Source organism: Gouania willdenowi, chromosome 9 (assembly GCF_900634775.1).
Source record: "Gouania willdenowi chromosome 9, fGouWil2.1, whole genome shotgun sequence".
NCBI lineage: Eukaryota > Metazoa > Chordata > Actinopteri > Blenniiformes > Gobiesocidae > Gouania > Gouania willdenowi.
Window position 1 is genome coordinate 16,512,002 of NC_041052.1, and position 27,835 is coordinate 16,539,836.

Consider the following 27,835-nt stretch of genomic DNA (forward strand, 5'->3'; position numbering starts at 1 on the left):
GGAGGGAATGATTTAAATCTAAAGTTGAGTTTGTTTCCTTGGATTAATCACAAACACACTAAGACAAAAACAACCTCCAATATGTTAGTTTATTGGTTTCTTTAGAACTACAGGTACTGCAAGAAAAAAATAAAGCCTTAGTGATTCCACACCACTAATTATCATCTTAGTGTGCATTTAATACTGAACGTCAGTCATGACCGATGTGCTGCGAGCTCAGAGACAAGGCAAATGGAAGAGCTTTTCGTGAAGATCTCACAGCAAACTTCAAGTAAACAGAAACAGACCGGGGACGTGTAAAAGCTGCAGAACCTTCAGCATGTGGAGCAGGAATGTGTGGGTCCATCAATCATTCCCGTGGGTGCACGCTGGGGCTCGTAGAGCCATTACAAACACATTCCAGCTTCAGACACCAGGAGATCCTTCAAAAACCTTCTCAAACGCCACTGAAGGCCTTCAAACCAAAAACACGTCTAGATCTGACGCATGTGCAGCCGCACAGGCACTAACAGTAACATTGTACACACGGTGTGAACACACACACACACACAAAGGCAAATAAATACAGTGAACCAATCGGAAGCTCTGAGTTCAGGACGAGAGAATGAACAAAAGGTGAGTTTTAGTGAAACTTCCATCATGCCTGTTAATGTTAATGGTGAGAATAGAGAGCCACAGTCCTGCATGTCTTAGATGTGTTATCGTCCTCCACCACAAACGTAGCTTATCTTTTCATTAGAGGGATTTAGAAGAGCAAAAATCTGGTTTAGCAAAGTGCTTTGAGGAACAGAGAAGATAAAGGTGTTTTGGCCTTAAAAAGAGGCTTTATTGTAAATTAAACAAGTAACTAAGTGATGTCATCTCTCTCACAATTAAAAAACAAACCAAACAACTTTTAGTGTAATTTTTTTATATTCTGAATTTGGCTTTAAAAAAAAAAAAAAGATTTTGCTGCATTTTATATGTAGTTCAAGATTTTAATTCTCTAATTTTTAAAAAAAAAAATGTATTTAATTTAATTTTTACGTGTTTTAAATGTTTCTATTACATTAAATTGTTTATTATATCCTTTAAAATATTAAAAAAGTTTGTAAAATATGTTCTTTTTAGTTTTGCAGCTTCTTTATTAATTAAAAGGACTGTAAACAAACCCTAAAACTCAAATCTATTTTAACACAAAAACATGTAATTGTTTCAGATTATCCCTCCTGTATTTGAAGTAATTACTAGAAATGAGGACGAGTGAGGACTTCCTCCTTCTTACAGCAAATGATAATAACTGCATTAGTTTTAAGTGGACTGTACAGAGGAGCTTTACAGATCACCTGCTCACACGGTTTCAGTTCCAGATGTGGTTTAGTGAGGAGGAGTCAAACACAGGCAGGACCGCGGCTCCTAAGGAGCCGATTTAGAAACTCTGCAGTGACTAAACCTTTTGTGCTTTGAAAACCCTTTCACTGAACCGTACTGATTCTTCTTCTTATAATAGATGGAGCCTCTGGAGCTCCGTCAGAAGTGGAAACATCAGTTTTATTATGAAGGGGAGTTCACTGTAGAGTTTACTGTCAACTGCACACCTGGCGTGAAAGCAGTAAATCTGCCTCGTCTTGGTATCATCGCTCAAACAAAGGCGTGGGAATGTTTTTATTTGGCAAAAAACTAAATCCTCCAATCTTCAACTGGACTCACGTAGGCACTTCATCCATGGAAACAGAAGCGGGTGCAAAGAAAGACTCCTTCAGTGTGAGCCCAGTAACACAGGAGAAAAGGCACTGCTGCTCCTTCAGGCCTGACTGAGGGTAAAATGGCCCTTCTCATAAAAGCCTGTGTGGATTGTGGGCGGGGCTTAGAGGCGAGGCGAGGTGAGGTCAGGTCTCAAAATATTTGTAGATGGCCGTGACATAGGTCATCACACTCTGCCAGTCGGGCCTCTCTGTGTGAACCATGTCATTGATGTCCTGCAACAGGAAGTAATACTGAGATTAGTCATCATCATCATCATCATCATCATCCTCCTCCTCCACCACAGCAGAGGAAGTGAGGTATATGTAGGGTTTAACCATCAAAGGAACTGCAGTTCTTATAACGAGTCAGCTTTTTTGAGACAGGACCCCAAAAAAGAAAGATTTTGTGCTTTTATTTTACTGGTTTGAATCTGCTGTGGGCCTGTGAGCAAGGCAGGAAAAACTATGCCTCACACCTGTAGTTGGACGCTTTTGCTCATTGAATCAGGACACGCGTGCAAACAAGTTGAGAAGGGAGCGTGTAGATTATTCGCGTCATTATTCTGAATTTGTCACGGTTGGGGAAAGCTCCTGAATGGTCGACGCGCTGCGATACGCCCCAACAGTTCAATAATCCCAACTCTAGCATTGGCCGCATTGGAGGCACCGGACGCACGTCAAAAGCTTGAAATCTCAAAACGCAAAGCGTCCGCCGCACGAAAAGCTTCAATTTGCGGCGCACTGGAGGCGCTGGACACGCAGCAGGACCTATGAAGCGCGTCCGCCATATATTGTCTATGTAAACCTGATGCTGTTGATGCTTTGGACGCATTTGGTGTGAACGTGCCATAACTGCTCTTAAGGGATGGTTAAATAAACAAATTTGTATCCATGTGCCTTCATATATGACAATAAAGTTCTTATAAATGACACCAAAGGCATTTCTGACACAAACTAGGCACACAGTTTTAATTATTCAGCTTTAGATTTATCATCTACAGTGCATTGCAGAGATGGGTTCTTTAAACTTCATGTGATAAGTCACTTTAATGAAAAAATGAAAATCCACCAGTAAGAATACAAATAAAAAAAACATATATGTAAAGAAAATATAAATTAAAAAAAAACTTGGATAAAACAAAAACTGTTAAAGCTAATCAAACAGTGGTGGTAAAAAAGCTAAAAACTAAATAAACAACTTAAAATAAATTTAAACAAATAAATCAGATTAAAGCAAAACATTTAATAAAACCTACAAATATTATTAAATAAAATAAATAAAGCTTTAGCTACTAAAAGGCTCTGTCACTGGTTTATCTTTATTTAAGTTTGCTCAAAGAAATGCTGATTTTTACTTGAAATATTAAATGTTTCAGACTGTTATGCAAGATAACTCTTTAAAGTTACTATAATAAGTGCCGTGTATGACATGATACTATTGTATTTAGCGCCATATACAAATAATAAGTATCTGTACCTGTGTTTGTGATTGGACCTACCTTTAACAAAGTTTATTTATCTCAATTAACAACAGACAACAAACACACTCCTGAATCACATCTATCAGTTAAGCAATGAATAACAGATTTAAAATACAAGTATCTGCTGTACATGTCACTTTTAATAAATTGCCCAAAAATAAAGTTCTTTGACGTTCTAACAACAGTAAAATAAATAAATAAAGCAGTGTTTTTCGGTCCTTCACCAATCTTACCAAAGTGCACTTGATGCCAACGCTCTCTGCAGCCTGGAAGGCTAAGATGAAGTTCCTCCTCTGTGGAGAACAGGAGGTTAAAGTTAACAACACTGAGTGGTATCGTTGGTTTTATCACTTAGTTATTAGTGCTCTACGCTCGCCTTCTCCTGACTGCTGAGCTCCTGGTACGGGATGTGAGCGGGAAGGTACGTGTGGAGCACGGCACAGAAGGCCAGGCCGTCGTTCCAGCTGCTGCTGAAGTTGGTGATGTCGATGTTCTGCAGGAGGAAACATGTTCAGGTCATGACAAGCAGGTTCTTCTTCACAAACATGAAAATACGCACTAAATATGCATGTGCAGAAACTACAACTTTTTGCAGTTATCAATAAAGATATTAATTACTGCTGACAGATCTCACCTTTAATTTATGATAAATTTGATAAATAAATGTTTACCATTACATTTTCACTCATATTCACAAATGGTGTTTGATTAAATGCTATAGTGGGTCAAATCTTTGCTGTATATTAATGAATTGACTGTGAGCCAATCTAAGCAGTGTGTACCTGGTAGCCCTCGGTCTTCTTCTGACACCACTTCAGTAAGGCGTTCCTCTTTGAGCCTCCGTACTCTCGAGCCAGAGCAGACAGCGGATCCTTCCTCTCCTCTCTGTTAAACAGAGCAAACAGCACGATGCCAGCTTTAAACTATCAGTGATTTCACACAGACACTCAGAGCCTGCTGATAGCTGATAACAGCCGTTCTTTATTGGTTTGGATTCAGATACATAAAGGACTAAATTCTTCCCCCTTGTGTTAGAAATGTGAGAAAACAGCAAAAGGTCAAAGCAAAGAGCAATGAGTTAAACTTGATTAAACAGTCAACTAACAGTAGCTCTGCAGTGGGGCGCTGCAGTGGGGCGTTACCTGAGGCGGCTGCGTGTGGTGGGCGTGATGGAGGCGGTTGGAGAAGATGCTACACTCATGGCTCCGTCTGTGGCAGACATGTCCCTCTTTATCTCCTCACTGCTGCGCCGAGACACTGACCAACCAAAACACAACAGTTACATTCAGGGTGGGGGTCAATTACATTTTTCAGTTACAATTATATTTTCAATTACCCATGTTCAATTACAACTCAATTACAATTACAGTGACCGGCATTTTTTCCGATTACAAATATTTTATCCTCAAAAAACAATAACAGTCTCAATGACTAAAGTTCAATTACAATTAATGAGCCTGAAATAAAAAACCTAAAAGAAGTAAACCTTCCTCTTGTATTAGCTTTCTGTTAGCATCTCTCATGATAACGGGTCCTAAATCAGCTGTAAAATACACTAAAAACTAATATCCATCATCTAATTTAGTTCCTATCTATTATTTACCTTATTAGGCTTCCTAATAAATGAAAATATAGGTTTTAATATTTTTGGTGTGGGCGTCAGTTCCTTTTATGTGTATGAAACATATTTTAATAATTGTTAACTAACTTTACATAAAACTGTAACATGGTTCCACAGTTTTGCATTAAATTATAGTTGACAATTTTTATAGACTTTTTGCGACAATTACAATTACAAAGTCAATTATTCAAACTAATCTAATTATGATTACGACAGCAACATATTTTTAAAGAACCATTATAATTATGCCATAATTGTAATTACTTATCAATTACGCGATTACAATTATAATTCGCCCCAACCCAGGTTACATTCGTGATTACCATTGTGTGTTATCACTGGGACTAAGCCGACTGCTAGCGTTGACATTATTTATTCTTCACTAATCACTGTCCCAAATACTCTGGGTTCTCTCACTGGCTATTCACTCTCAAACTCTTACAAGAAAAAGGATTCTGGGTCAAAATCACTGATGTAAAATTATACACAGGAACTTTTATTAAACAGCTGCACAATATCATGTCGTGCCACTTTTGGCTTTTTACTCTCCTCACGGACAAACTGGGATAGTAAATTCTGAAGTGTGCAGTCTTTCAGGGCAGGTCTAGGGTTGCAGAACACAGTTCTTAGGGAACACTCAGTAATCCACATCTAATTAAAAGAACAGGATGGTGCAGAGCAGAGTTTGTAAGACAGGCAGGGGAGAAGTAGTGAAAGCAGCGAGTACCATAATTATTATTTCAATGCAAAATAAGCTTTATAAACAATTGTATTAGTAGAAACTATATTGTAATTTTCTATATCGCCTCAAATAGAAAGCTCGCAGATCTTGATGTATGGCCCAGGCCTAGGTTCACTGTAGGCTTTTGAAAATTTTGATGCAAGTTCATTCCGAATGTTTAAAAAGTTTGTTACTACTGTCTGGAAGAGTTTGTGTCCTACTTTTATGGCTGATTGCTACTAGAAAATGTGTACTTTCCAGTGCTTGAAGGACCATGTAGCGATTCGACAGCTTCTCTAACCTGAGATCGTTTTGCTGGAGTCCATGTTGGAGACTCTCTGCAGGGCGGACGGCGGTCGGCTTGCTGCGGTTCCCCTGAGGAGGTGCTCAGCTGTGGAAAGAATATTTACATTACATACAGTACAAGTCACCATCTAAGCCACTTCCTGGGAAATCCGGCTTAACGGGGGTCAGTGAGAAGCCAATTTCCCGTCCCTCTGAGTTGAGGGCTGTGGACCGGCTCCACAAAGAAACAATAAATCAGGGGGAAAATAAACCAAAGAGAGGGAAGCTATGGCCCAGTCTGCACGTTCACATGAAGCACTTGAACTTATTAAGTGTTGAGGATGAACCTCCTTCGCTGCTATCGTCCACTCAGTACACAGTACAGGCCTGTAGGCCTGTGGGGAGCAGCACTGTGGATGGATTTTTGTTTTCTACTTTGGCTGAGGTGCAGTGGAAGAAATGAGCTCACATCCGGGAGTAAAATTCTGCATCCGAGTAACCTGAGCTGTTTACACAGGGCGAGGTGTGCGTGTGTTTACCTGGAATGGTGATGTCCGAGTAGCTCGGCCGCTTATCGTTCAAAGAGGAGAGCGGCTTGGCTGCTGACATAGAGCGGTTGGTGGAGTGTCTCTGAAACAAGGAGAAAAGTCTCAGTTTCAGATGAAACACCTTAAGAAAAACTGTTTATGTTTCAACAGAATGATGTGACGCAGTGGCGGACAAGCAGCCGACATTAACATTTATATTTATAATAAGAATAATCATTCAAACAATGATTTTAAATATTGTCATTTATAAAATATTAATTTTATTAATTAAATTACAATCATGAGGGACAAGTATCAGCAAATTGTGTGAAAATTTGTCTGGGATGAAATCATTTATTTTTCTGTTATTTAATTTCTTAATAAATAAATAAATAAAATGTTAGAAGGATATTTTCAACTTCAAGATGACTAAACAAAAGTCTGACATTTTATTTACACATTTTATCTCTGCTTCTTTTAAATCTCTTCTCTGCTCTAACTGCAGTGGGGTGTGCTATGCAGGGTTACAGTGATTAGGGAGTGGCTCATGGCACCCCCTTAAAAACACTGGGAAAAGTTGTTAGATTTCTTGCTCGTCCCTTTTATAAACCGCACAAAGTGCTTAAATGCAGGTTTGTGGTACCTGTATAGGTGAGACGGCCGCTGCTGGAGGCGTCTTCATGGGACTGGGGCTGAGGGGGGTCCTTGGCAGTGGGGTGGCCGCCGCTGTGGGAGCAACTGAAGCAGTGGTTGGAGGTGGAGCTGAGAAAACACACAGAGAGAAATACATGTCAGGAATGTTTACCTGTGAGGATTTAGCAGTGGGTTGTACAATACAAATACACACTTCTGTTGAACCTAACATCATTGCAATTTTCCTGTGTTTAAATGATTTACCGTGCAAAATTCTGTGCTGATGCAAAAAATAAATTGCACATGTTGTTTGTTCACCTGTTGCAGATTATTTACTAAAACTGCCTGCGCAAATGACAACAGGCGCAGAAGTGGTGGAGCCAAATGAGTGTAGTTATAAGGCATCTGGCTGTACACGAGCAATAAATATACAAAGTCAAAGTCTTTTTTTTTAAAATAACATTAAAAGAAAAACTTGACATATTTGGTCTGCTCTTTTAATAGATCCATGTAATCCACCAGGCATTTTAATGGATATTACACAGAAAATTAATCAGTATGTCACCACTTTATCAGGCCTATAGTTGAGAAATAGATTAAACTAATAATAAAGCTGATAAACTTTCTGTTGTATTTGAGTAGAGCCTTTATGTTTTAGTAGGTTTTAGACGTGTGGATGTTTGTCCTTAAATGCCTCAAATAGTGAAAGATCAACCTGATGCAGCTCTGATGGATACCTTGCGAGGCGCTGTCAAAGCTCTTGATGAGCGTTTTGACGGTGGGCGACGGCTCGGAGGAGGTAGAAGACCTCCTGCTGAGGCCCATTCCTTGACGCAGAGCAGCCAGGTCTCTCTCCACTGCGTTCATGTAGTTGTAGACTCGGCCTCGCTCCTCGTCTTGCCTGTAAATACATTAAACATATCCAGCAAATTCAGCAATGTCACCAAAACCACACAGACTCAGTAGCGTTTTTCACAAAAGTTAGTAGTTTTATGCTTAAATGTATTGTTTTGATGGTGCTCGGAATGGTTTCTGTGAATAACTCATAATTATTTGCATTGTTCAACCAGGGTTGGGGGTAAATTACTTGTAATTGTAATTGCGTTATTGATAATTAATTAAAATTACGATGTAATTATAATTGTAAGAATTTTTTGCTGTTCTAATCGTAATTTAATTGTAATTGAGTTCCGATAATTGACTTCTATCGCTTACATAGAGTTAACATTCATTAAAATATGTTTCATATGAAGGTTACCCGTCAGTTCTCTTGAGGATCATTTTGCCATTTAAAAAAAAATGAAATCAAGGGGTATATTTTCATGGATAAGGAAGCCGAACAAGGTAACTAAGAGATGAGAAACAAATAGGATGATTATTTTTAGTGTATTTTACAGCTGATTTAAGACATGGGTCAAAACCAACCTGATATCATAAGAGATGCTAACAGAAAGCTAACACAAGAGGATGGTTACGTTTCATAAGGTTATTTATTTCAGGCTCAGTTAATTTTGATTAATTGAATTTGCGATTCGGTAATTGAGAATGTAATTGTAATTGACTTTCAGGGGGGGAAATAGCAAATGTAATTTCAATTGGAATTAGAAAAAAAGATGGTCACCGTAATTGAAATTGAGTTGTAATTGTCGATTAATAATTAAAGATGTAATTGTAATTGACAAATGTAACTGGCCCCAACCCTGCCTGAAACAGAAAAAAATAATCAACTCGTAGTGTGGGAGGTTGCGGACCCCTGCCTTACACTGTCTAACACTAAATCTCCTACACACTGAGATGAAAAACACTGGGCAGCGGTTCGTACTTGCGGCTCTTGACCTCGTCCAGCTCTTTGCTCAGCTTCTCGTTCTTCTCCAGCGCCTCCTGCAGCCGTCGCCGCAGGTCGCCGATCTCCTCCTGAGCCTCTGACTTGATGTCGTTGGCAATAACTACGGCCGTCTGCAGGTCGGCTTGAAACTGACGCCACTCCATCGACTCCTCCTGCACACACATACGAGATCAAACTAAAAGTGAAGAGTTCGTCTCCTTAAGCATTTATTCTATCCAACCTTAGATTATTCAATTTCATGACAGATTAGATTAAGATTAAGATTAAAGATTAAATCGGGCTTTCGCCTTTAATTGGCCATGTAATGTTAGTACATTATTGGAATTTGTCTTCTGCACTTAACCCATCCCTGAGGAGCAGTCGGCAGCCATTTTGCGGCGCCTGGGGAGCAGTTCGGGGTTAAGGGACTTGCTCAACATCCCACAGTGACGGCCCTGGTGAGGCTTGAACCGGCAACCCTCCGATTACAAGCCCAGCGTCCTTAACCACTAGGCCACCACTCCCCTAATAATAAGTAATAAGTAATAAGTGTTTCATCAGCGTTCTACATATATGTTTCTGTGTTGAAAACTTCTAATTGCTCAATCAAAATCTGACACTGCTTACACAGAATAATGGCACAAATAGGTCACACTTTATTAAACCTTACCCTCAGCCTGCGATGAAGAATCTTTAACTCTCGCTCGTTGTCGTGTTTCTGATCCTGCAGCTTCTTCACAGAGTCTAAGGCAGGAATCAGGAGGAAAGTTGAGTGTGTGGTATCACGTGAACTAAAGGTGCTACAATCAAGATTTTTGTGGCGATCACATCTAAAAACTAAAAACTGTAAAATAGGCTTTTAAATTAATTAAATAGCTTAATGAGTTTAGCACACCAACTTGCAACCAAAGAAGCAGATCACATTTGTAAAGTGTAACAAAAAAAGCGAATATAGCCAAACTAATGTCAGAAGTCAGTAAGCCCTTACTTATGTCTTCATTTAACATTTAACTGACAATTTAACACCTTTTTTAGACACAAAATGCAGAATAGGGAGGCTGCTTTGCTATGTTAACTGATCGATTTTCATGAATATTCTGATCGATCTGTTTTTATGAGTATCGGTCGTGCACCATCGGAGCATCCTTACTGTAAACAGCCCCGTCTTCCTGGAACACTCACTCTCCAGGTCGGTGATGATCAGGTTGTCATGAAGTTTGAGCGCTCGGTGCTGCTCTACTTCATCCTCCAGCTCGAAGATGGTTTCCTTCATGTCTGCGATCTCCGTTTCCTTCTCCTGGAGCTCCATTCGCTGCTTCTCCAGTCCTCGTTCCTGGTCGGAAATCTGCTGCTGTGCCTGTTGCTGGAAGTCGTGGAATTCTTTGTCCAGCTGGGACACAAGTCGTGCTTCATTTAGTTCACAGGTTTCAGATTTTCTTGCAGTTAAAATAATTTAAATCAGAAAATAGTGCAAATTAATGTTAACTACTGAAGGATGAAGGCAAAGTTAAAAATATTTAAATAGCTGCAAAAAACAGTTAGTTTTTTCCAAGTTTGAGTAAAAAAACATACTAACAGCATGATAACACGATCTTTATTTGAAAAAGAATTGCTTTCTCTCCTGCTAAAAATTTGCACTTGCATAATTTGACTGCTATGAAATTTTGCATTTTGCTTCAGAAAACAAATTAATTATAAGTATTTCTTATTGAAAAAAAGTATTTACCAGGCAGAATTTTAGTTGTTAAGTAAAAAACTAGATAGTAATATACAGCATGGAGGGCCAAAAGTAACTAATCACTGCCCTCTAGTGTTAGACAGGTTGTAAGATGATTACGTGATCATTTCTGATAATTTCCTCACCTTGTTGATGGTGTCCTGCAACTGTCCCAGTTCACCATGAGCCTGCTCCAGCTCCTCCTGGGTTTTGGCAGCTTTGGCTTCGGCCTCCTCCTTTCCCAGCCGCACTCCCTCCAGCAGTTGGCAGATGTCGTTCTTGTCGCCCGCTGTGTGCAGCGAGTAGAGCTCGGCCACCCTCTGCCTCTCCTGCTCCAGCTGCGTCCGGCAGCGGCTCAGCTCAGCCTGGTCGCTGCTCACTGCTACCTTGTACTCCTCCAGGGCGGCCGCCATGGCGCTCTGGTCCTGCCTCTCCGAGTCCACAATGCGCTCCATCTGGTGGTTCCTCTCCTTTAGTGCTCTGATCATATCCTGGGCCTCAGCGTTGTCCTGCTCGGCCATCTTCAGCGTGTTGGACAGATGCTGCTGGACGCCCAGCAGCTGCTCCCTCTCAAAGCGGGCATTGTCAGCTAGGTCGCCGTAGCGCTGCTCCAGCTCCATGTAGCGCCCACTCTTGATGTCCTCTTCCAGAACGTAGGAAACGTGGTGCTCATCCAGCAGAGAGCGCAGATACTCGATCTGCCGGCCGTACAGTTCCAGCTTGTCGCTCTGCTGACACAAAGAATCCATGAGGATGACTTTCTCCTCGCCAAGACGCTCGTTCTCTCCATTTAGCTCCTGTGTGATTTGCTGCAGGTCAGCCAGCTCCTGCAGCGTGGCCTGGAGCTCCTCGGCAGTACTGTGCTGGTTTTCCTCCATCTGGTGAATTCGCTCTGTCAGGCAGGCCACTGACACCTCACTGGCGTTACCGCTGCTTCCTCTTCGCGATCGGTCCCGGCTCGGCGGACACTCAGACTCTGAGGAAGAGGAGGCGCCCGATGGGGCATCCAGGGCGTCGTCACTGGAGGTGACAGCCTGGTAAACCTCACTGGACTCGCTGTCCAGGTTGTCCGCTGAGCCTCCGTGCTGGTGTCCAGTCAACAGGTCTTCTAACGACCCAGGAGCCGAACCTTCCACTGAGGAGGCGAGCGTGCCCGTACCGCCACCCTCGCTGGGCCCGCTGCTCGCTGCCAGATCGGGGCTCAGCGAGGCGTAGCTGAACAGCTTCTCAGAGCTGTCCAGTCTCTGCTCCAGGGAGAATCCCAGAGCGTTTAGCCGGTCCTTCAGCATACGGTTCTCACTCTTAAGCAGGTTGAGCTCCTCTCTGATGGCCTGGTTCTGCTCCTGCAGGAGAATCAGTGTGGACTCCACGTCAGCCGCCGTGATGGCTGAAACTGGCGGCTTCTCCTCTTCCTCTTCCTCCCCACCTGCCTCTTCTTCTTGCATTTCCTTCCCTTCGAGGCCGAGCTGAACCCTCATGTCTCGCAGCTCGCTGCGGAGGTGCAGGATCTCCACATCTTTGCTCTTAGCCAAACCCAATAGGTCTTTGACCTTAGCTTCCAGGACCACCTTATCGCTAATCTGCCCGTCGGACTTGGACTTGCTCATGCGACCCTCAGACTCTGTCAGGATGTGGCTGCGAGAGCGTTTTCCTGAAGTCACATCTCCAGCTCCACTCCCTGGAACCTGCTGCTTTTTGCCAGTGGACGTCCTGGACGTTCTGAGACGGTCCCTCCAGGCACTTGAATCCTTGGAAGACGAGGATGTTGGTCGCTTGGACGAAGCCCCTGGTGGGACAGAAAGTGATTATTTTAGAGATGTGAAACACTTACTCAGTGTTTAATAGAAAAGGAAAGATCTATTCCCGTGGGCCCAAGATGTATTAATCTTATTGTACATCCTTCAGTTTAATAGAATTTCTTTTCTATTACTCTTATATTATCTTATATCCCAGGAATGAGCTCAGATTTTACACCTGTATTTCTCATGTGGACTCAAACCCAGTCACAATTTTGCAACTTTGAAGCTTAAAGGGTGAACTCACCTAATGTCTTTGGCTTGCTGTCAATGTTGCTCGTGGTCGTTCCGATGGAAGCAGTCTTTTTGGTCTTGGAGGCCGAACAGCTCGAGGCCGGATTTCCTCCGGGTATGGCAGCTAGAAGATCGTCATTGCTCTTCACCTGAAAAGATGGAGATGTTAACTCATTCATTCAAAAACAGAAAGTCAGACTCTCATTTTAAAGTTTGATCTTATAGTTCCCACCTTGGACAAAGGAGCTGCTGCAGCACTTTTGTTTACCGGTTTTCCATTGCTGCTTGTTGCTGCGGCTTCCGACTTACCCCGATCTCCATTGGATTTACCCACCGCTGGCCGCACCGACTTCTTCATGCTGAGCTTCTTGCTGTAGATACATCTACAGCTTAATCTGCACACAGAGTAGAAAGAAAAGGGAAAGGCCATATGTCAGAGCAGTTTTCCATGAACCTGGTTTTTATGTATGTTTTGGTATCTTTATTTTGAAAAATATCACTTCTACTTCACTTGACTGCATTAGTTTGAAATCAGTGTCAAAGCAAGACCCGCCACAAAGCGCATTTAGGGCCTTATTCTCCCGTTTTTGCTTAAATGTTTTTTATGCGCATGGAGTTGCGCACGTTTCTCTTACACACTAGAACATAGTTCAAAAATAAATGTTTTCTCATACTAACGCAGAAGGTAGGACAGGTAAGAAGCTGGTCCACCATGACAGAGAAAAGGTTGGGAATTATTGCTCTACTGTTACAGTCAAAAGACCGTCAGAGGGACAAATGCTTGGTGAAGTCCATAGTCCATAACCTCCTGAACCTTCACCTGACAAGACAGGACCAAACAAGATGGGACACAACAGGACAGGGCAGGACTAAACAGGAGAAGATAGGATGAGACACGACAGAAACAGGACAAGACATAAACAATTGTCAAAAGAAGGAAAATGTGAGCCAGTACAGCAGCAAGGAGAAAAATCATTTCAAACAATGTAAACAAATAAAATACTTGTAGTAGGGTTAAGACAGTTGAAGTCTAAAGTCCACTGTGGACACTTATTTCAGAATAAAGGTACAATTAAAAATAGTCATGAACCATGGTACACAAACAAAGAAGAATTAAAGAAACAAATGCAGGAAAAGCAGGTTTCATGACATTCTTTGAGTAGTATCTCTCGGTGTTTGCAGGATGTCAGCACTAGATGGCTCCCACTTGTTTGAATTTGTTTTGTTTGCTCAGAAGCCCTGTTATCTCCCAGCTAATATGACACAGATGAAGGCAGCGTGTTTTACTGCTGCTATGATCTTTACAATGAGGAAGGAAACCTCGTCCACAGAATGATGAGAAGGACCAAAAAGGAAAACCAGAGATGAATGTGGAGCATGTGATGCTTCTGCAACTCAGGATCGACCTAGCTTGACAATGTGTCAGGTAGTGAAGCACTGATAAGGATATTTATTTTCTCCAACTGATTCAGAAACCAATAACTTTGTACTGATAAATGTTTTTTCAAACATTGCTGTTTTCACAGTTTTACATCTCCATAGCCGCCTTAAACATGATAAACATTCCTGTGATTTTCAACCAACATTTCCACTTCTGCATACAACAGGTTTAATAGCTTTGTCTATGGTTGCTCTTGGGGTGGGGTTAGGTGGCTGAGTTATTATATATATATATATATACTTATGTATATAATTCTTAAATCTTGTTTGGTTTTTATTTCTATGAATATCTGATATACTGGTGTTGACACTGATATATTCATTTATAAAACCAGGTATAGTTATCATTATATTAGCATACATTGATGTGTAAATGTGTTACTATATTACTATATTGACAATCATATAGAGTTCTACATAGGAAATTAAGTGTGCGTGTGTGTATGCATGTGTGTATACATATATAATAGAGATTAGGGAGTAGGATTAAATAAGTGTTTATACTTCTTCCTACTCCTTTTCGAGCATGTTAATGATAATGATTAATATATATATATTTATTTATTATAGATTTATTTATTTTTAATTATTACTTTTTTTGTTTTGCTTTGTTGATTTCACTGTCTCATGTTCAAAAAAAGAAAAAAGAAAAGAAAGAAAGTGTTTAATTTTTTTTGGTTTAGTTTTTTTACTTATTCATGTTAAGTATTAAACGGGTGATATTTTGTCATATATGTACTACACAGGAAAATTGTTCTCGGCTCATAACTGATCTAGCAGCTACAGTGTAGTGCCTGGTTAGCAGTTAGAGTTATAGAGTTAGGATTAAGGACCATGCTCAGGTCCCACAGTGAAGGCTCACAGTGGATTTGAACCACAATGATAGCCTAATGGTGGTAGCCACTAACCACTGAACATGAATCAAGCTAAGTTTGGGATCTCTATCTAAAAGTGAACCAGAGTCCGGTTAAGTGTTTATACCGGGAAAAACAAAGCGTATGTTCTAATGAAACCAGATGGTTATTTCCAAAATTAAGCAATATACCTCAAATCATTATCACAGAACTTACTAAAGTGCTACCTGCTTCCTTTGCCTTTAAACCAATACATTTTTTAAAATTATATTACATTGTTTCAAGAATAACTACATTTGTGTATACATATTTTACCATAGTTATCTAAATTATGTGGCCTTAAATGATGTGTGTTGAATTTTTTCCACAGTTTAAATGTAGCAACTTAATAATTGAGCAAATTATTGGATCCATTTCAGTTCAACACATAATTCAGAAATTATATTGTCATTTGTTAACTGTGCCCGAGTTACATTTTTACTAGCAAACCTTTGATTTACAGGCAGATCCAGAATTTAGTCTGTCTGTAACTTTGTGACAAAGGGAGGATTTATTCTTTCTCCTTTAAAAAAACGACATCTATTTTTCCACTGGGTGCAATAGGACACAGCTGGAGACAAAGACTATATGTTTTAACACAAACCCGGATTTCTTGGAGCTCACTTTGGACAAATATGTGGGCTAATGTGATTTATTATACGTGGGGAGGGGGGAGGGATCCAGTTTTTTTTTCCTATTTCGTCAAATCAAACACGAGCATTAACTCAAACTTTAAATGACACACAGAGAAGCTTCAGCAAAAATGTTTAGACAGTGGAATGAAGCTAGTCTTTGTATCTAAGGGATACTTTTTTTTTTTTACGTAATAAAATGAAGCAGATTCAGTCTGTTTTGAATTTACAGATAAACCAAAATAAGGCCTCCTAACCACTATTGTTTTCCTCCAAAACAGGCCTTTCTATGCCTTCTAGTTGAGTGTACTTATATCAGGTGGTACTCAAGTTCTTCTTCCACTTGTCTTTTGTTTTTTAAAGTTGAAAAACTGCAAACTACAATATTTATTCATCAAAAATAATGAGGCAAAATCAACAAAAGCTATGTCTGCTGGTTGTACTACAACACCATAAGGCTCTGCCTTATCGAAAGGCTGTGTTTTTCTGCATTTATCATCAATGTGAAACGCATCACTCTCCTTTTTTCATGTTTTTAGATGCGAGACAGCTTTCTGTCAGCCTGCAAATACTCATCATGCAACCCTAAGCAAATCTGGCATGGTCTAACATGCATATAGTGTGATACCTTAACTTTTTAATTTTGTAGAATTGTTTTGTGTGTGGATTGGGAATTTGCATTTTATTGCATGAACTTGAAGTATTTGTATTTTGGGCCTTGGCTGTTATATTCTCTCCATCCCATGCTGCTGCTGACCCTACCTTATATGGAAGATTTTTGTCAGGGCTGTATTTCAAGAAAACATGTGGCTATCACTACATCTCTGCTGGAACAACAAAGTACGCTTGGCCCTAAACAGCAGCCAAAACAGTATTCCCACTGAGCTCATGGGATATTTTAATGGAGCTACAAAATTGATAATACTTAAAGGTATTGTAGATGATGTTTAGCTTTCGGGTGGATCATCAAGACTATTGGTCCTCCTAGTTGTCAATCATGTTTACGAAAGGCCGTCGTACGTTCTCGTGCCCGGTGCGCACCGGGTCCTTTAAAAATGGATTTTCACTTACCGGTGGCGAGACTGACATAGTGGGAAAAGTGCAAATCTTCTTTTGTAAGGTAAGCTTGTATGACCGATGTCCACACCAATTTGTAAACAGAGCTGTGCACGAGGAAAACGGGGCTCGTGCACGCTCTCCCGCACACGTAGGCGTGTTGCGCATGTGCGTTTTTTTTCAAAATGTGGAGAGGGCGTTTCTTTTTTAAACATCGTCCACGATACCTTTAAGCATAAAATTAATAAGCACATTTTTACTTTGGCGTATGGTTCCACTGATTATTTTTATGTGCACTGTTATTTATATTTCATTTGGTTTAAATTGTGTGTCTTATAGTGTATGTACAGTACTTTATATGTCTGTTGTCACCTTATAAAGCACTTTATCCCCATCTTCCTGGGTTTTTAAAGTGCTTTATAAATAAAGTTTGATTGGATATAAAAAACTGACTAAACTTATTAGGCAAAACTATCCGTATGTGTCTGTCTAGCCACCTCGCCAGAAAGGCTTTACATCCATCATGTAAATACCTGACTGGACAGTCATGCAGAGCTGTGTAATGCTACGTAATGGAAATACAGCATAAAGGGCTTCAGGATTACTCCTAGCAAAGCAGCAGATATCAATAATTCATTTCTGTTAAAATAATCCTAAACCTTCTTTAAAAATGATGCACATACAGTATCTACCTTACCTTCAAAAGAAGCAGATACAGTATACCTGGTAAAAATCTGATGACAAGGAATGTACAAATACATGATCAATGTACAGAACTGACACAGAGACAGGTACTATATCCAAAAACATGTCATCTTTGGTTGATGAGAATCTACTCAAATGCAAAAAAGAAGATCTGTGCGTCTGTGGTGGCCTTAAAATGAACAGGAAACTTATGAGGTGTCCATTCAATCACCTTCTACAATTTTTGGATGATTTATTTCAATATTGTGATACCAAAAAAGCATTGGCAATCGAGATCAGTGTGTGGAACAATTTCCTCTTTCATCAAGAAGCTAAGTTTATTCACTGACCTACTTGAAACTTCAGATTAAGAAACAAGAATGGTGGAGTTAGTGGGTCAGTGCCTCAGAATTTAATTATTAAGGGAAAGAGGATATTGAAGAACACCATCATCACTTCACATATCCGCAGTCAGTTCCCAGAAGGCTTTACAGCAAACTTTCTCCAACTCTCCATGTCCGAGGCTTCTCTCAGTGCCTCACCTCGTTTCAGTCCCGTCTTATCTCAGATGTTGTCCCCCTGAGTCATCTCCTTCCCAGATTTGTCTTGGTAAGCCCTGATGACCTCACCGTTTTCTGTAAGTATGAACTCCTATCTGACCCATTTGGATCCGACTGCTGGTGGTTCCTGTTGGAGCTCCACCCGTCGATGTAAGGAAGTAAAACCCCAGCTGTTCATTACTGCAGTGAAAGTGGACATACTTATTGGCAAAATCTAAAAGTCTGAAGAGGGAAATGAGCCAGGAAACGCTCGTGCTACACAGAGCAAAGATCCACAGCATACCAGAGTCCTGATGAAAGCAGGTTTTTCTCTCATACAGCCCTGACCTACATATCACTGAGCACCCATGGGTCCCTGCAGAGAAGGAAGCTTTTAGATACCAAAAGTGAACAAAGTACAATCTTTTACCACAACCGACACAAAAACAGATCTGTATCACATTAAATAAATAATCTGCAGTGTGAATATGTGTTTAACTAAACCGATCTTAGGTCAGCCAAACTTTTTTCAGTACTTTAGCTGTTTTGTGACATAGAACAAGGTGGAACTGTGTCTTTAAAAACTTTTTAAAAAGTCAGGATGCAACGATTCCTGTATGTCATTGAATACCTCGATTACAAAAAATTATTGATGAATTTTCTCTGCCTTAAAGCCTTGTTTATTTATGTTTTCATTCACTTATTTTACCATGCCTGCCTTTTGTCATCTTCGGTTGACATTTGTGCTAGCTCATATACCAATTCATATAATATTGGTGGTTCTTTTTATGATATATATTTTTTATATACTGCAATATTGCTGATTATGTTGCTTAGACAACATTGGGAAAGCACAGGGGCAAAATGTTTTTGTATTTTCTACTGAAAATCTATTCGCTTTCTATATAAAGACAGTTGCAGCAAAATATCGGATGAAAAGATTTTTGGGGGATAGTGAAAAGTTTTATTTATATTCATAATACATACATTGTAAAAAGGATTTAAAAATAAAAAGCAGTTAACCATCTACCCCAAATTTAAGTGGTTTAAATAGTGGGTGACGACTAGTCATCCATTAGCTGGAGGCAATTAATACTGACACACGCTCAACGGAAGAGCAGAAAGGCTGAGGTGGGATTAAAGCAGATGTGAAGCTTTCATTGTAAATGAACGAGGGAACCAAAAGAGACTGAATGGTCAGCAGGCTTTGTTACACTGTGAAAACACAACAATGGTCTCAACTATCTGCTGCTTATATGCGCGTGCGCGCAACATAGACAACAGTAACTGACTTGTATCTAAGTCAAGGCAACTTTATTTGTACCTGTAGATAGATTTACTACAGTGGCTTCACTGATACTTTGGATGATGAATGCTGATTTTAAATACTTATTTAGAAAACAAAATCCAATTAATGAGATTAACATTTTTAAAAAAGACTAAAAACAATTAAGGGACTAGGGATTCACCGAAACCAAAAACAAAAATAAATTACTGTTACATTAATGCCTCTAACTGTGAAATAACCCCACCAAAATGAAGGCATTGCAATTGTCAATAAAATGCTTTAAAAAATAAATCAATTAAAAAATATGTGACGTGCCATGGCAAACCCAGGAACAAGTCGGCATTAGAGAATCAGAGAAAAGGCTGAAAATCCTGTTTTCTGAGAAAAGAGTGATTTAAATTTTTTGCTAATTATGCTATTTGAAGTTATAAAGAAAGCACTCCATGCTTCTAATGACTGCTACGTCTCCAAGCAGGTTCTGCTGAAAAATTGTACTTATTTTTATGACAGGGTCACTTTTAAACGTGAGATCATGTTGGTTCTCTGCATCCATCGTGGCATTGTCATTTTTTATGTGTTGCCTTATTCACACATTCAAGTAATGATCTTCATAACGTGGATCAAGTAATCACAATTAAGTGCAAAGGATTGTAAGAGGTCTCACTGTAACTTGTTCTGACAGGCTCTGAAGCCTCATTTTTGTTTCTGACACGTAGTTAAGATTTGGAGGCTACGGCGTAGGGGTCACTACAAGAGACATAAAAAACACTGCAGTTAAAAGTCATCAGATAAAACAAAACAACACTAAAATATGAAGTAAACAAAATAATTATGTATAAAACTATACATTATATATAGTATATATACGGTAACTATACCATCTGTAATCTACAACTGAAATGTAAATCAAAAATGTGCAGTAACTTATTGAATTGTTTAAGACTTATATAGTGTTAAGTGAATACAAACAGTTTTCTATGTCATGGCTTCGCATTGTGTCTTTCTACAAGCCATCATCCTTTAAAATGCATCCATTCCAGATCTCCTCTTTAGCCAAATTCCACTCATGTTTTCTACTCAGTTTCTGCACGGGCATCTGTGATGAATTACAGCAACACTAAAAACAGCACACACAAAAACACACACACAGCTTCATGAGACTCGTAAAATAATTAAGTATATAATAAAGTGTTTTGGCACAAACAGTGTCAGAAAAGGGAAGGTCAGAGCATCGAGTTCATGTAAACTCAACAAGCATTTCTGAAAATATAGCCGAGAGAAAGATCAACGTGTAAAAGGGGAAGTGGGTATAAAAAATGCCAAATGTGAAGAAACAATATCTCAAATGTTCTAAATGACACAAAATGACATCAATAAAAGTTACAGAAAAAAAATGTATAAAAAATAAATCCACCCATCTTTAATTGATACAAGAACAGTGACTATTGGTCCGATAATGGCATATTTAATATGTTTTCTACTAGTCAGATGAGACAACTTGGACCAGGAAACTGAATATTCAGCAATGCGGAATACAAAGAGTTCAAGATGAAAGAAATCTCTGTTGCCTCATCTGTCACCTAAAAAATGTGCCATAAAATTGACTTTTTTGAAAGGTCTACGAAACCGCCACTACATAGTGTACAGACTAGTGTCAGAACAATCAATGGAAGATGTGGAGAAAACATTTAAGTGGGTCGGATATATAACATGGGATGAAATAAGGGCTGGGAATTGATGTGATTTTCATGATTCTGATTCCATTTTCAATTATGCTTAATGATTCGATTCTTTATCAATTCTCATTTGGAAAAAAAGGAGAATAAACAGGTCAATTAGCACACAAACCTAATCACTCACTGCATGGGGAGTCGTTCCTGCCCTGTGTCATTTTACTCTTCCGTGCTTCAGTGAAAGAAGAAGCTAGAGAAAGAAGATGTGAACTGGAGTGAGTACTGACAGGCTGAGCCAGTCAGACTCTGTCCCTAGTCATAGTCATCGAAATGAAATGCATGACAGAAGGCTTTCATTTCATGTTAGCAGTTAGTAATAGCAGCAGGGTTCTCGCCAGCGCTGTTGTACTGTCATAATAATTGTTGCACACTTGGACACGAAAGGGACTCCCAGGTGTGCCCGGGTTGCATAACCGAGAAACACATTCGTCAGCCTTCATCATATTTTTTTTTAAATCGGGGCTTTCGCCTTTAATTGGCCATCTAATGTTAGTACATTAATGGAATTCGTCCTCTGCATTTAACCCATCCCTGAGGAGCAGTGGGCAGCCATTTTGCGGCGCCTGGGGAGCAGTGCGGGGTTAAGGGACTTGCTCAACATCCCACAGTTACGGCCCCGGTGAGGCTTGAACCGGCAACTCTCCGATTACAAGTCCAGCGTCCTTACCCACTAGGCGATTACAGGCGATTGGCTAGGATGCTCCCATCTTTACCTGAGGACCCCTGCAGCCCTTTAAGGGTCAAACATACTTGGCCGGACTCCACGCGCAACGGACTCGGCGCGGATTGTCCACTCTCCTCAGAGCTTACATACCCTGGCGCAGTTTCCATTAAAATCCTGCATGTCCCTTGATTCCTAGCGCTTCTCTGTGGTCCTTGTTCTCCTGGGACATGTTTTAAAGGTGTCACTACTTTTGTAGCTTGTCTGCCAGTCTCTACTCTAAGTGTATAATGTAATGCAGGTCTGCATTACATTATCAAAAGTGTTTATTTGTATGGTCGCCGTACAATGAGGTTCATTAGATGGCACACCCCTAAAAGTAAGGCAGTAACAAAAATGAAAAAATATTTTTTTTTTCGCTTTTCTTCACTAATTTTGGCCCTCAAAGAATCATAAATTTTAAAATGTTCCGCGCCAACGGCACTCGTTCACGCACCTTGCCCCCATGCTGTGAAAAATTTCTGGTGATCGTAGGTTTTAGAATGAATAATAAATAAATGGCACTAACATGACAGGCAGTGTTAGTTACCGGCTGCAGTAGGGATGTAACGATTAATCGTAAGGCAGTTAAAAATCGATTAATAGGTATCACGGTTGATATCGATTTTCTGACAATTGAATCGCAGTACTTTTTTTAACCAGCAGAGGGCGTTATCCGGAAGTGTTGGCGGCGGGCGGAGTCTGCTAATACTTTCTTTCTGGCTGCCTTCTACTCTTAAATATGTTAATAAATGATTCATTACCCCTTTAGCGCCGAAAGAATATCTGTTATATTACTTGAATATCTGCAAAAGTCACGTTTTTCTATTAGCTCTGTCTGCTAGCATAGCTTCTCTTCTTCACTGCTAGAATATCTGCATGCCAACCGACCACTTTTGATTACCAGCGCCCTCTGCTGGTCCAAACAAATATGACGTAAATCAGTGCAATGACGTTTTTTTTTTTTTTTTAAAGTCCAATTGTTAAGGCACAAAATACATTTTCAGTTGCACTTTTAAAAGAAAAACTATTATGCAGTTTTGCATTGTTTATTAGAGAACCAGAATTTAAATTAATAGGCTTCATTTTCATTTGTATTATTCCTTTATTTATTTAATTCAAGATTTATTTTTAGTTAAATTGCATTGTTTGAATAGTTTATCAAGGAATTCTTTTGACAATGAAAAATAAAAGGAAAATAATACAGTATTTTCTAATTTTTTCCCAAAAATTTGTCTACAGTCCCATTTTGTAAATGAAAAAATCGTGAGAGAATCGTATCGTGAACCCAGTATCTGGTGCGGTATTAAAAGCAGAGGACGTATACTAACTTTGCTGCTGCTGCTGGTTTGGGATTCACTCCGGAGAGGATCAAAAACGCGACATTCCCTCAAGTTATCGCATGCTGTGTGTGTGCATAAATGTTTCTGCATACAGGTAGTATTTCCTCCCTTTGAAGAAATATCCACTTTTGTTTGTATTGCAGGTTGCCCTGTTGTCATCCTTTCTCGTAAAATGTAGCCATACTTTCAAGCATTTGTGCCACTTGGGCACCATGTTTCCTGCTGGCTGTACTGGTGAAACTATGCACCGAGCGGGGTACACACACACTAGAATCAATAAGGTGAATCGTTTGCAAAATTGGCAAATGATTCCAAGGATCTGAAGCACTGGGGACACTTAAAACCAATCTGCAAGTAAAAACAAGTTGTTCCAGATTAAGACGATACATTAGATGAGCCTTCCTCAGGGAGGGCCAAAAGTATTATTACTTTTGTTTTCGCAAGAATACAACTTGTATAGCGGTTGCAACATGATTGCACTACATGTAGTGTTGTGGTATAAGAGATCAGATACATAACATGCTATGGGAATGGCAGCAATGTGCAATTAAAACAAAATATTGCTCAAAGAGACAAAGCAGAAAACAAAACAACACGCTAAAAATAAATAAGTGTTTGAGTTTGGATGGGATGGGGCCTTTGAACCATGCAACACAAGCTGTACTTTGCCCAAGGACGCTTGTTCTAATTCAAATTAAATGCTGCGGCAGGGTTTGATTTCACTAATAATGCACTCAGTGGGTTTGAACAGAGGGGCCAATGCACACAGTGTTCCTTCACATACTGCTAAACAAAAGCAGGGACAGGACGAAAAACGAGCAGCAGAGAGAGGGACTGGGAGGGGGGTTAGTCTGGTAAATACCCCCTTCAATGCTGCCTTATTTGTGTGTGTGTGTGTGTGTGTGTAGGGGGGGCCACTTCCTTGCCATAACATGAGCTTCCTGAAGGGACGTCTCCTGACCCTGCACAGGGACAATCAGGCTCCAGTCTAACTGAGACAGAGCAGTCTCTGTCCAACCCCAGGTTTTATTTACTCTCTTCATCCTTTAATACTCTAATATTCAAATCTATAAAATATCATTGTTACCTTTAACCTCATAAATACATTAACCCAAGTTCACAAACTAACTCTAGGAAGGGCTACTTTGATTTTTTCTCTCTCAAAATTAAGTTAATCTGATAAATTTTATTAATAAAAACATTTGATCTTAAACTGAAATGAGGAGGTTCCCAATGTCTTTGTGCTCATCATTACAAGATAGCAGTAGTTCCCCATACTCTAAAATCTTTAAAGAATTTCAATTTACCTTTTCTAACAAACAATCCAACAACATTCATGCTAATTACTTTGCCTTTTTTCTCTTTATTTGGTCACAAAAACAAAGAAATTTGGAAGTTAAGCTCCCGGAGGTACAAATCACTGCAACTTATTGCTTGGATATTGTAAGTGCCTTATATACTGTATATCAATTATGAGTGGAATTGCAATGATGAAATCTTAAAAAAATCCAGAATATTCTAGTATTATATCTAGTAGCTCACTCCAGATCAACTCGGGGGGCTGGGTCACATATGGACTGAACTAGAATGAGATAGAAACCCCTGGTTTAGCGCAGCACTATCTGATTAGGGTCAAAGCTAAATGGTCAAGACTATATAATCAGCTCTAATTGATGGTTTGAATTGTTTCATCAAACTGATAACGGGTTGGAATTATTTAACTAACTAAGAGCAGGAATGTTACACAAAAGCTGCCGACCCAGTCATCTTGATAATGCAATGGATTACATTTTTCAATTTGTCCTTCATTCCTTCTCCTGACACAACAGGCTAATAGTATTTCAATAATATTTCACCATCCCAGTGAGAGTACCAAACTTAGCCACTTGATAAATGGGTTGTTTTGCCTAGCAGGGCAATCACACAAGTTATATCAAATATAAATATAGTGAGTCATCCCTCACATATTCTCAAATCTGGAAAAGCTGTCAAAAAGATACATTTGTTTTTCACATTTGGGAACAAAGTCCTCCGAAATATTTTTCTAAAAGCACAGCACAGGGAGCCAAAACGGAAAATGTCACGAATCATCAGACATTAATTTAAAATATGAGCTGGGACATTTGGAGTTTCCTGCACGTTATTATGATCGAACACTGAGGGTCAGCTGAGAACAATATGCCTTTATATAGAAATAGGAGCTCAGAAAGGTGAAATACCACAAAGAATCAGCAATAAAACGCACCAACAAGCTGCAACCGAGATAGTCATCATATGTGTAGTATTTACATTATTATTTATCTATAAATCATGGAACGTCTGTCGTTTCCCACTGGGTTTTTTAAGTTTTTCCTTGCCGAAGGAGGCTCTAAGGATAGGGGATGCTCCGGGACATTTTTTTTAATCTATTTGCTTAAGTCCAGCAAACAACATTGGTGCAAACTTTATTCATCAATTTATCATGCGCATGTCCCATAAAATTAAACCAGGGAAATTGCACATGCTATTTTACTTTGCACCTGCAAATATACCCCTTTATAACACCACAGAGTACAGAATATGTACACCTCTTTGTAAATCCAACCTTAAAACACATACTCATTTGGCCATAATTGACAACTCTACTTAAGCTCCCACTACATGAATACATACTTCCAACGGGCACTGTGCTAATGGTTTAAAAAAAACAGATAAAATGTGCAATTCCTCTCTCTCTCTCTCTCATCCTAAACAGAACAGTCTCCTATGAGAGCCCATAGGCCACTCCTAAACATGTGAGTTAACCTGCCAACTAGTTAGCTTTAACTGTCAGGCATGTGAGGAATGTCAGTGTGTTGACCTCCTGTGGGGCCACCCGCCTTCATAATAAAAGCACCAGGCCAAACAACCACAGCTGGATGAAATCAAAATAAAGAAAGACACTTTGTAAAACAACCATATAAGGTAGAAAATATGTCAATAAAAGATTATGATTATGAGTCAAATAAACCAGCGATTCTCAACTGGTGGGTCGGGACCCAAAAGTGGGTCACGGAGCTGTACTAGGTGGGTCGTGGACAGCTGGTCAAAAAGAAATAAATACCTAATGTCTCTCATGTTGGACTTGTCTTTCATTTTGAAAGAAGCTTTTATATTGACAGACATGCTGTGAAATGCATGTAGCACAGGAAAATATATAGATTTGTTCAAATTAAAAAAAAGATTATATAAATGTGTTTTCAACAGCAATTTTTGAAAAACTAAATTTGGTTGCGTCGCGATTTAATGGCCGTGGCAAAATGTGGGTCCCAGGGTAAGACCAGTTGAGAACCCCTGAAATAAACCATAAAAAATACAGGAACAGACGTTAAATGCCTAGAAGTATTTTGAAGACAGTGCTATTAAAAATAAACAAACATCACAAAACACTGTGGCAAGAAAAACACAAAAACTCCCATTGATAAAATTTCAACATAAAAATAATAAGATCTTGGACTCATAATCCTAAAAAAGACCAAAGTAGAACTTATTTTTTACATTTTTTGGCTTTGTTGTTGATTTTTAGAAGAAAGCATAGTGCTACAATCATTATAAATTCCCTTTCAATAAACTTCCAGTACGATAAGCACCAATAGACATACAGTATATGCTGCTCAATAAAAAGGTTAGTTTAGAATGAGGATTGCAGGTCAAAGTCACTGCTGCAAAATGCCACACAAACTTTTAATAACAGCAGCTGCACAATATCAAAATGTGAGCCACATTAGTCGTCTCTCTCTAGGGGACAGCACGTGTGTGTGAGTTGTGTGGAGTGGTGGTGGGCGTGGAGTGATTTCATGGTCTGGGTTGCAGTAGCAGTTGAACTGAAGATGCTCTTCATAATGTGACCTATGCTACTGTTGGAGATGCATGAAGAGATTAGAGGTGATCCAACCTTTATGAAGAACTGGTTTCCAGCAATCTTCAAAGATTTGCATTTTACACAAATACCAGTGTGGAATTTGGCACCAGTGACCATTCTGGCAAACTTTATAGAGAAATTAAAGAATCTTCTTCTCTTCTCAAATACTGTTGTTTTTTTATATATAAATAGAAGTGTTATATGCTGTAATTGAGTTGCATGTTTTCACTGTATATTTCCAGTCATTTGTGTGATTTGCATTCTTTTAGGGTGACAAACATTCTGTCCAGGGACTGCAGATGAAAAATAGCTTTTTCAGTATTGATTTTAATGTACACTGTCCATGTTAAATAAACCAATAAATGAAATGAAAAAAGATATATATAGTTATCGCCATATTGAGAAAAAAAAACATTGATTTATTCATAATTCACACATCACCCAGTAAAATTACCTCAGCAATAAATTATATAAGTAAATAATAAATTACAAATTGTAAGAGTACTTTTCAAAACTCTATCTATTGCATTTTTTTTTTTTTTTTTAAATAAACATGTATACAATTTGGTTATCAGATTTAATTTGAAATCCACCCAAAATTGGTCCAAAGTGATTTTGCTAGCTTAATGGATAACTTACATTCTGCTCTGAGAATTAAAACAAACCCATTTAAGCACTTTAAAAATACAACAAAACCCAAAAAGCCTCAAAACATTAAGTTACCATTGAAGCTTGAACGCAGGTTTAATTTCTCTCACCGTATCCATCCCAGCTGTCAGTTCGCGGTGTCAAAGCTAAAGCGGCTAATGCTATCTCCAGGCTAACAATGTTAGCCTCGCAGGCTAACGTTCAGAAAGCAGTAAATAAAGCCTCAAACCTCGGTTAGTCTTCATCCTCGCTGCTCCAAACACCGACCGTCCTCAAACAGCTCCACGAACCCGGCGGCGCGGTGTCGGATATGGGCTCGGTGTGGGTCAGCTCCCTCCCACGGTTGCATCACATTAGCATCGTGCTGCCGCAGCAGAGACGCTCCGCTCCGCCTCCAGAGAGCCCAACACACCGCTCCTGTATCCCTCAGGACCT

General features: G+C 39.5%; 1 protein-coding gene across 2 annotated transcripts; it reads right to left on the reverse strand.

Annotated features, from left to right (window-relative positions):
* Positions 1-71: 71 nt before the first annotated feature.
* Positions 72-27,827, reverse strand: specc1la (sperm antigen with calponin homology and coiled-coil domains 1-like a). Of its 2 annotated transcripts, XM_028457965.1 has the most exons (16): positions 27,630-27,827; positions 12,797-12,959; positions 12,578-12,713; positions 10,681-12,320; positions 10,000-10,207; positions 9,488-9,561; positions 8,815-8,990; positions 7,730-7,893; positions 7,003-7,121; positions 6,372-6,462; positions 5,849-5,938; positions 4,348-4,462; positions 3,988-4,090; positions 3,582-3,698; positions 3,439-3,498; positions 72-1,958 (listed from the first exon to the last, which is right to left on the reverse strand). In XM_028457965.1, the coding sequence occupies exons 2-16, from the start codon at positions 12,920-12,922 to the stop codon at positions 1,869-1,871; spliced, it is 3,309 nt and encodes a 1,102-aa protein (XP_028313766.1). In that variant the 5' UTR covers positions 12,923-12,959; positions 27,630-27,827; the 3' UTR covers positions 72-1,868. The 2 variants fall into 2 exon arrangements, with proteins under 2 accessions (XP_028313766.1, XP_028313767.1); XM_028457966.1 differs by lacking the exons at positions 10,681-12,320; positions 12,578-12,713; positions 12,797-12,959; positions 27,630-27,827 and having other exon boundaries at positions 9,968-10,030.
* Positions 27,828-27,835: the final 8 nt, after the last annotated feature.

Excerpts from the sequence above, each read along its gene's own strand:
- specc1la (XM_028457965.1), bottom strand. The coding sequence starts at position 12,922 with ATGAAGAAGTCGGTGCGGCCAGCGGTGGGTAAATCCAATGGAGATCGG. Across the intron at positions 12,714-12,796 it reads CAGCAGCTCCTTTGTCCAAG|GTGAAGAGCAATGACGATCT; the intron begins GTGGGAACTATA and ends CCATCTTTTCAG. Across the intron at positions 1,959-3,438 it reads TTGGCATCAAGTGCACTTTG|GACATCAATGACATGGTTCA; the intron begins GTAAGATTGGTG and ends TTCCTGTTGCAG.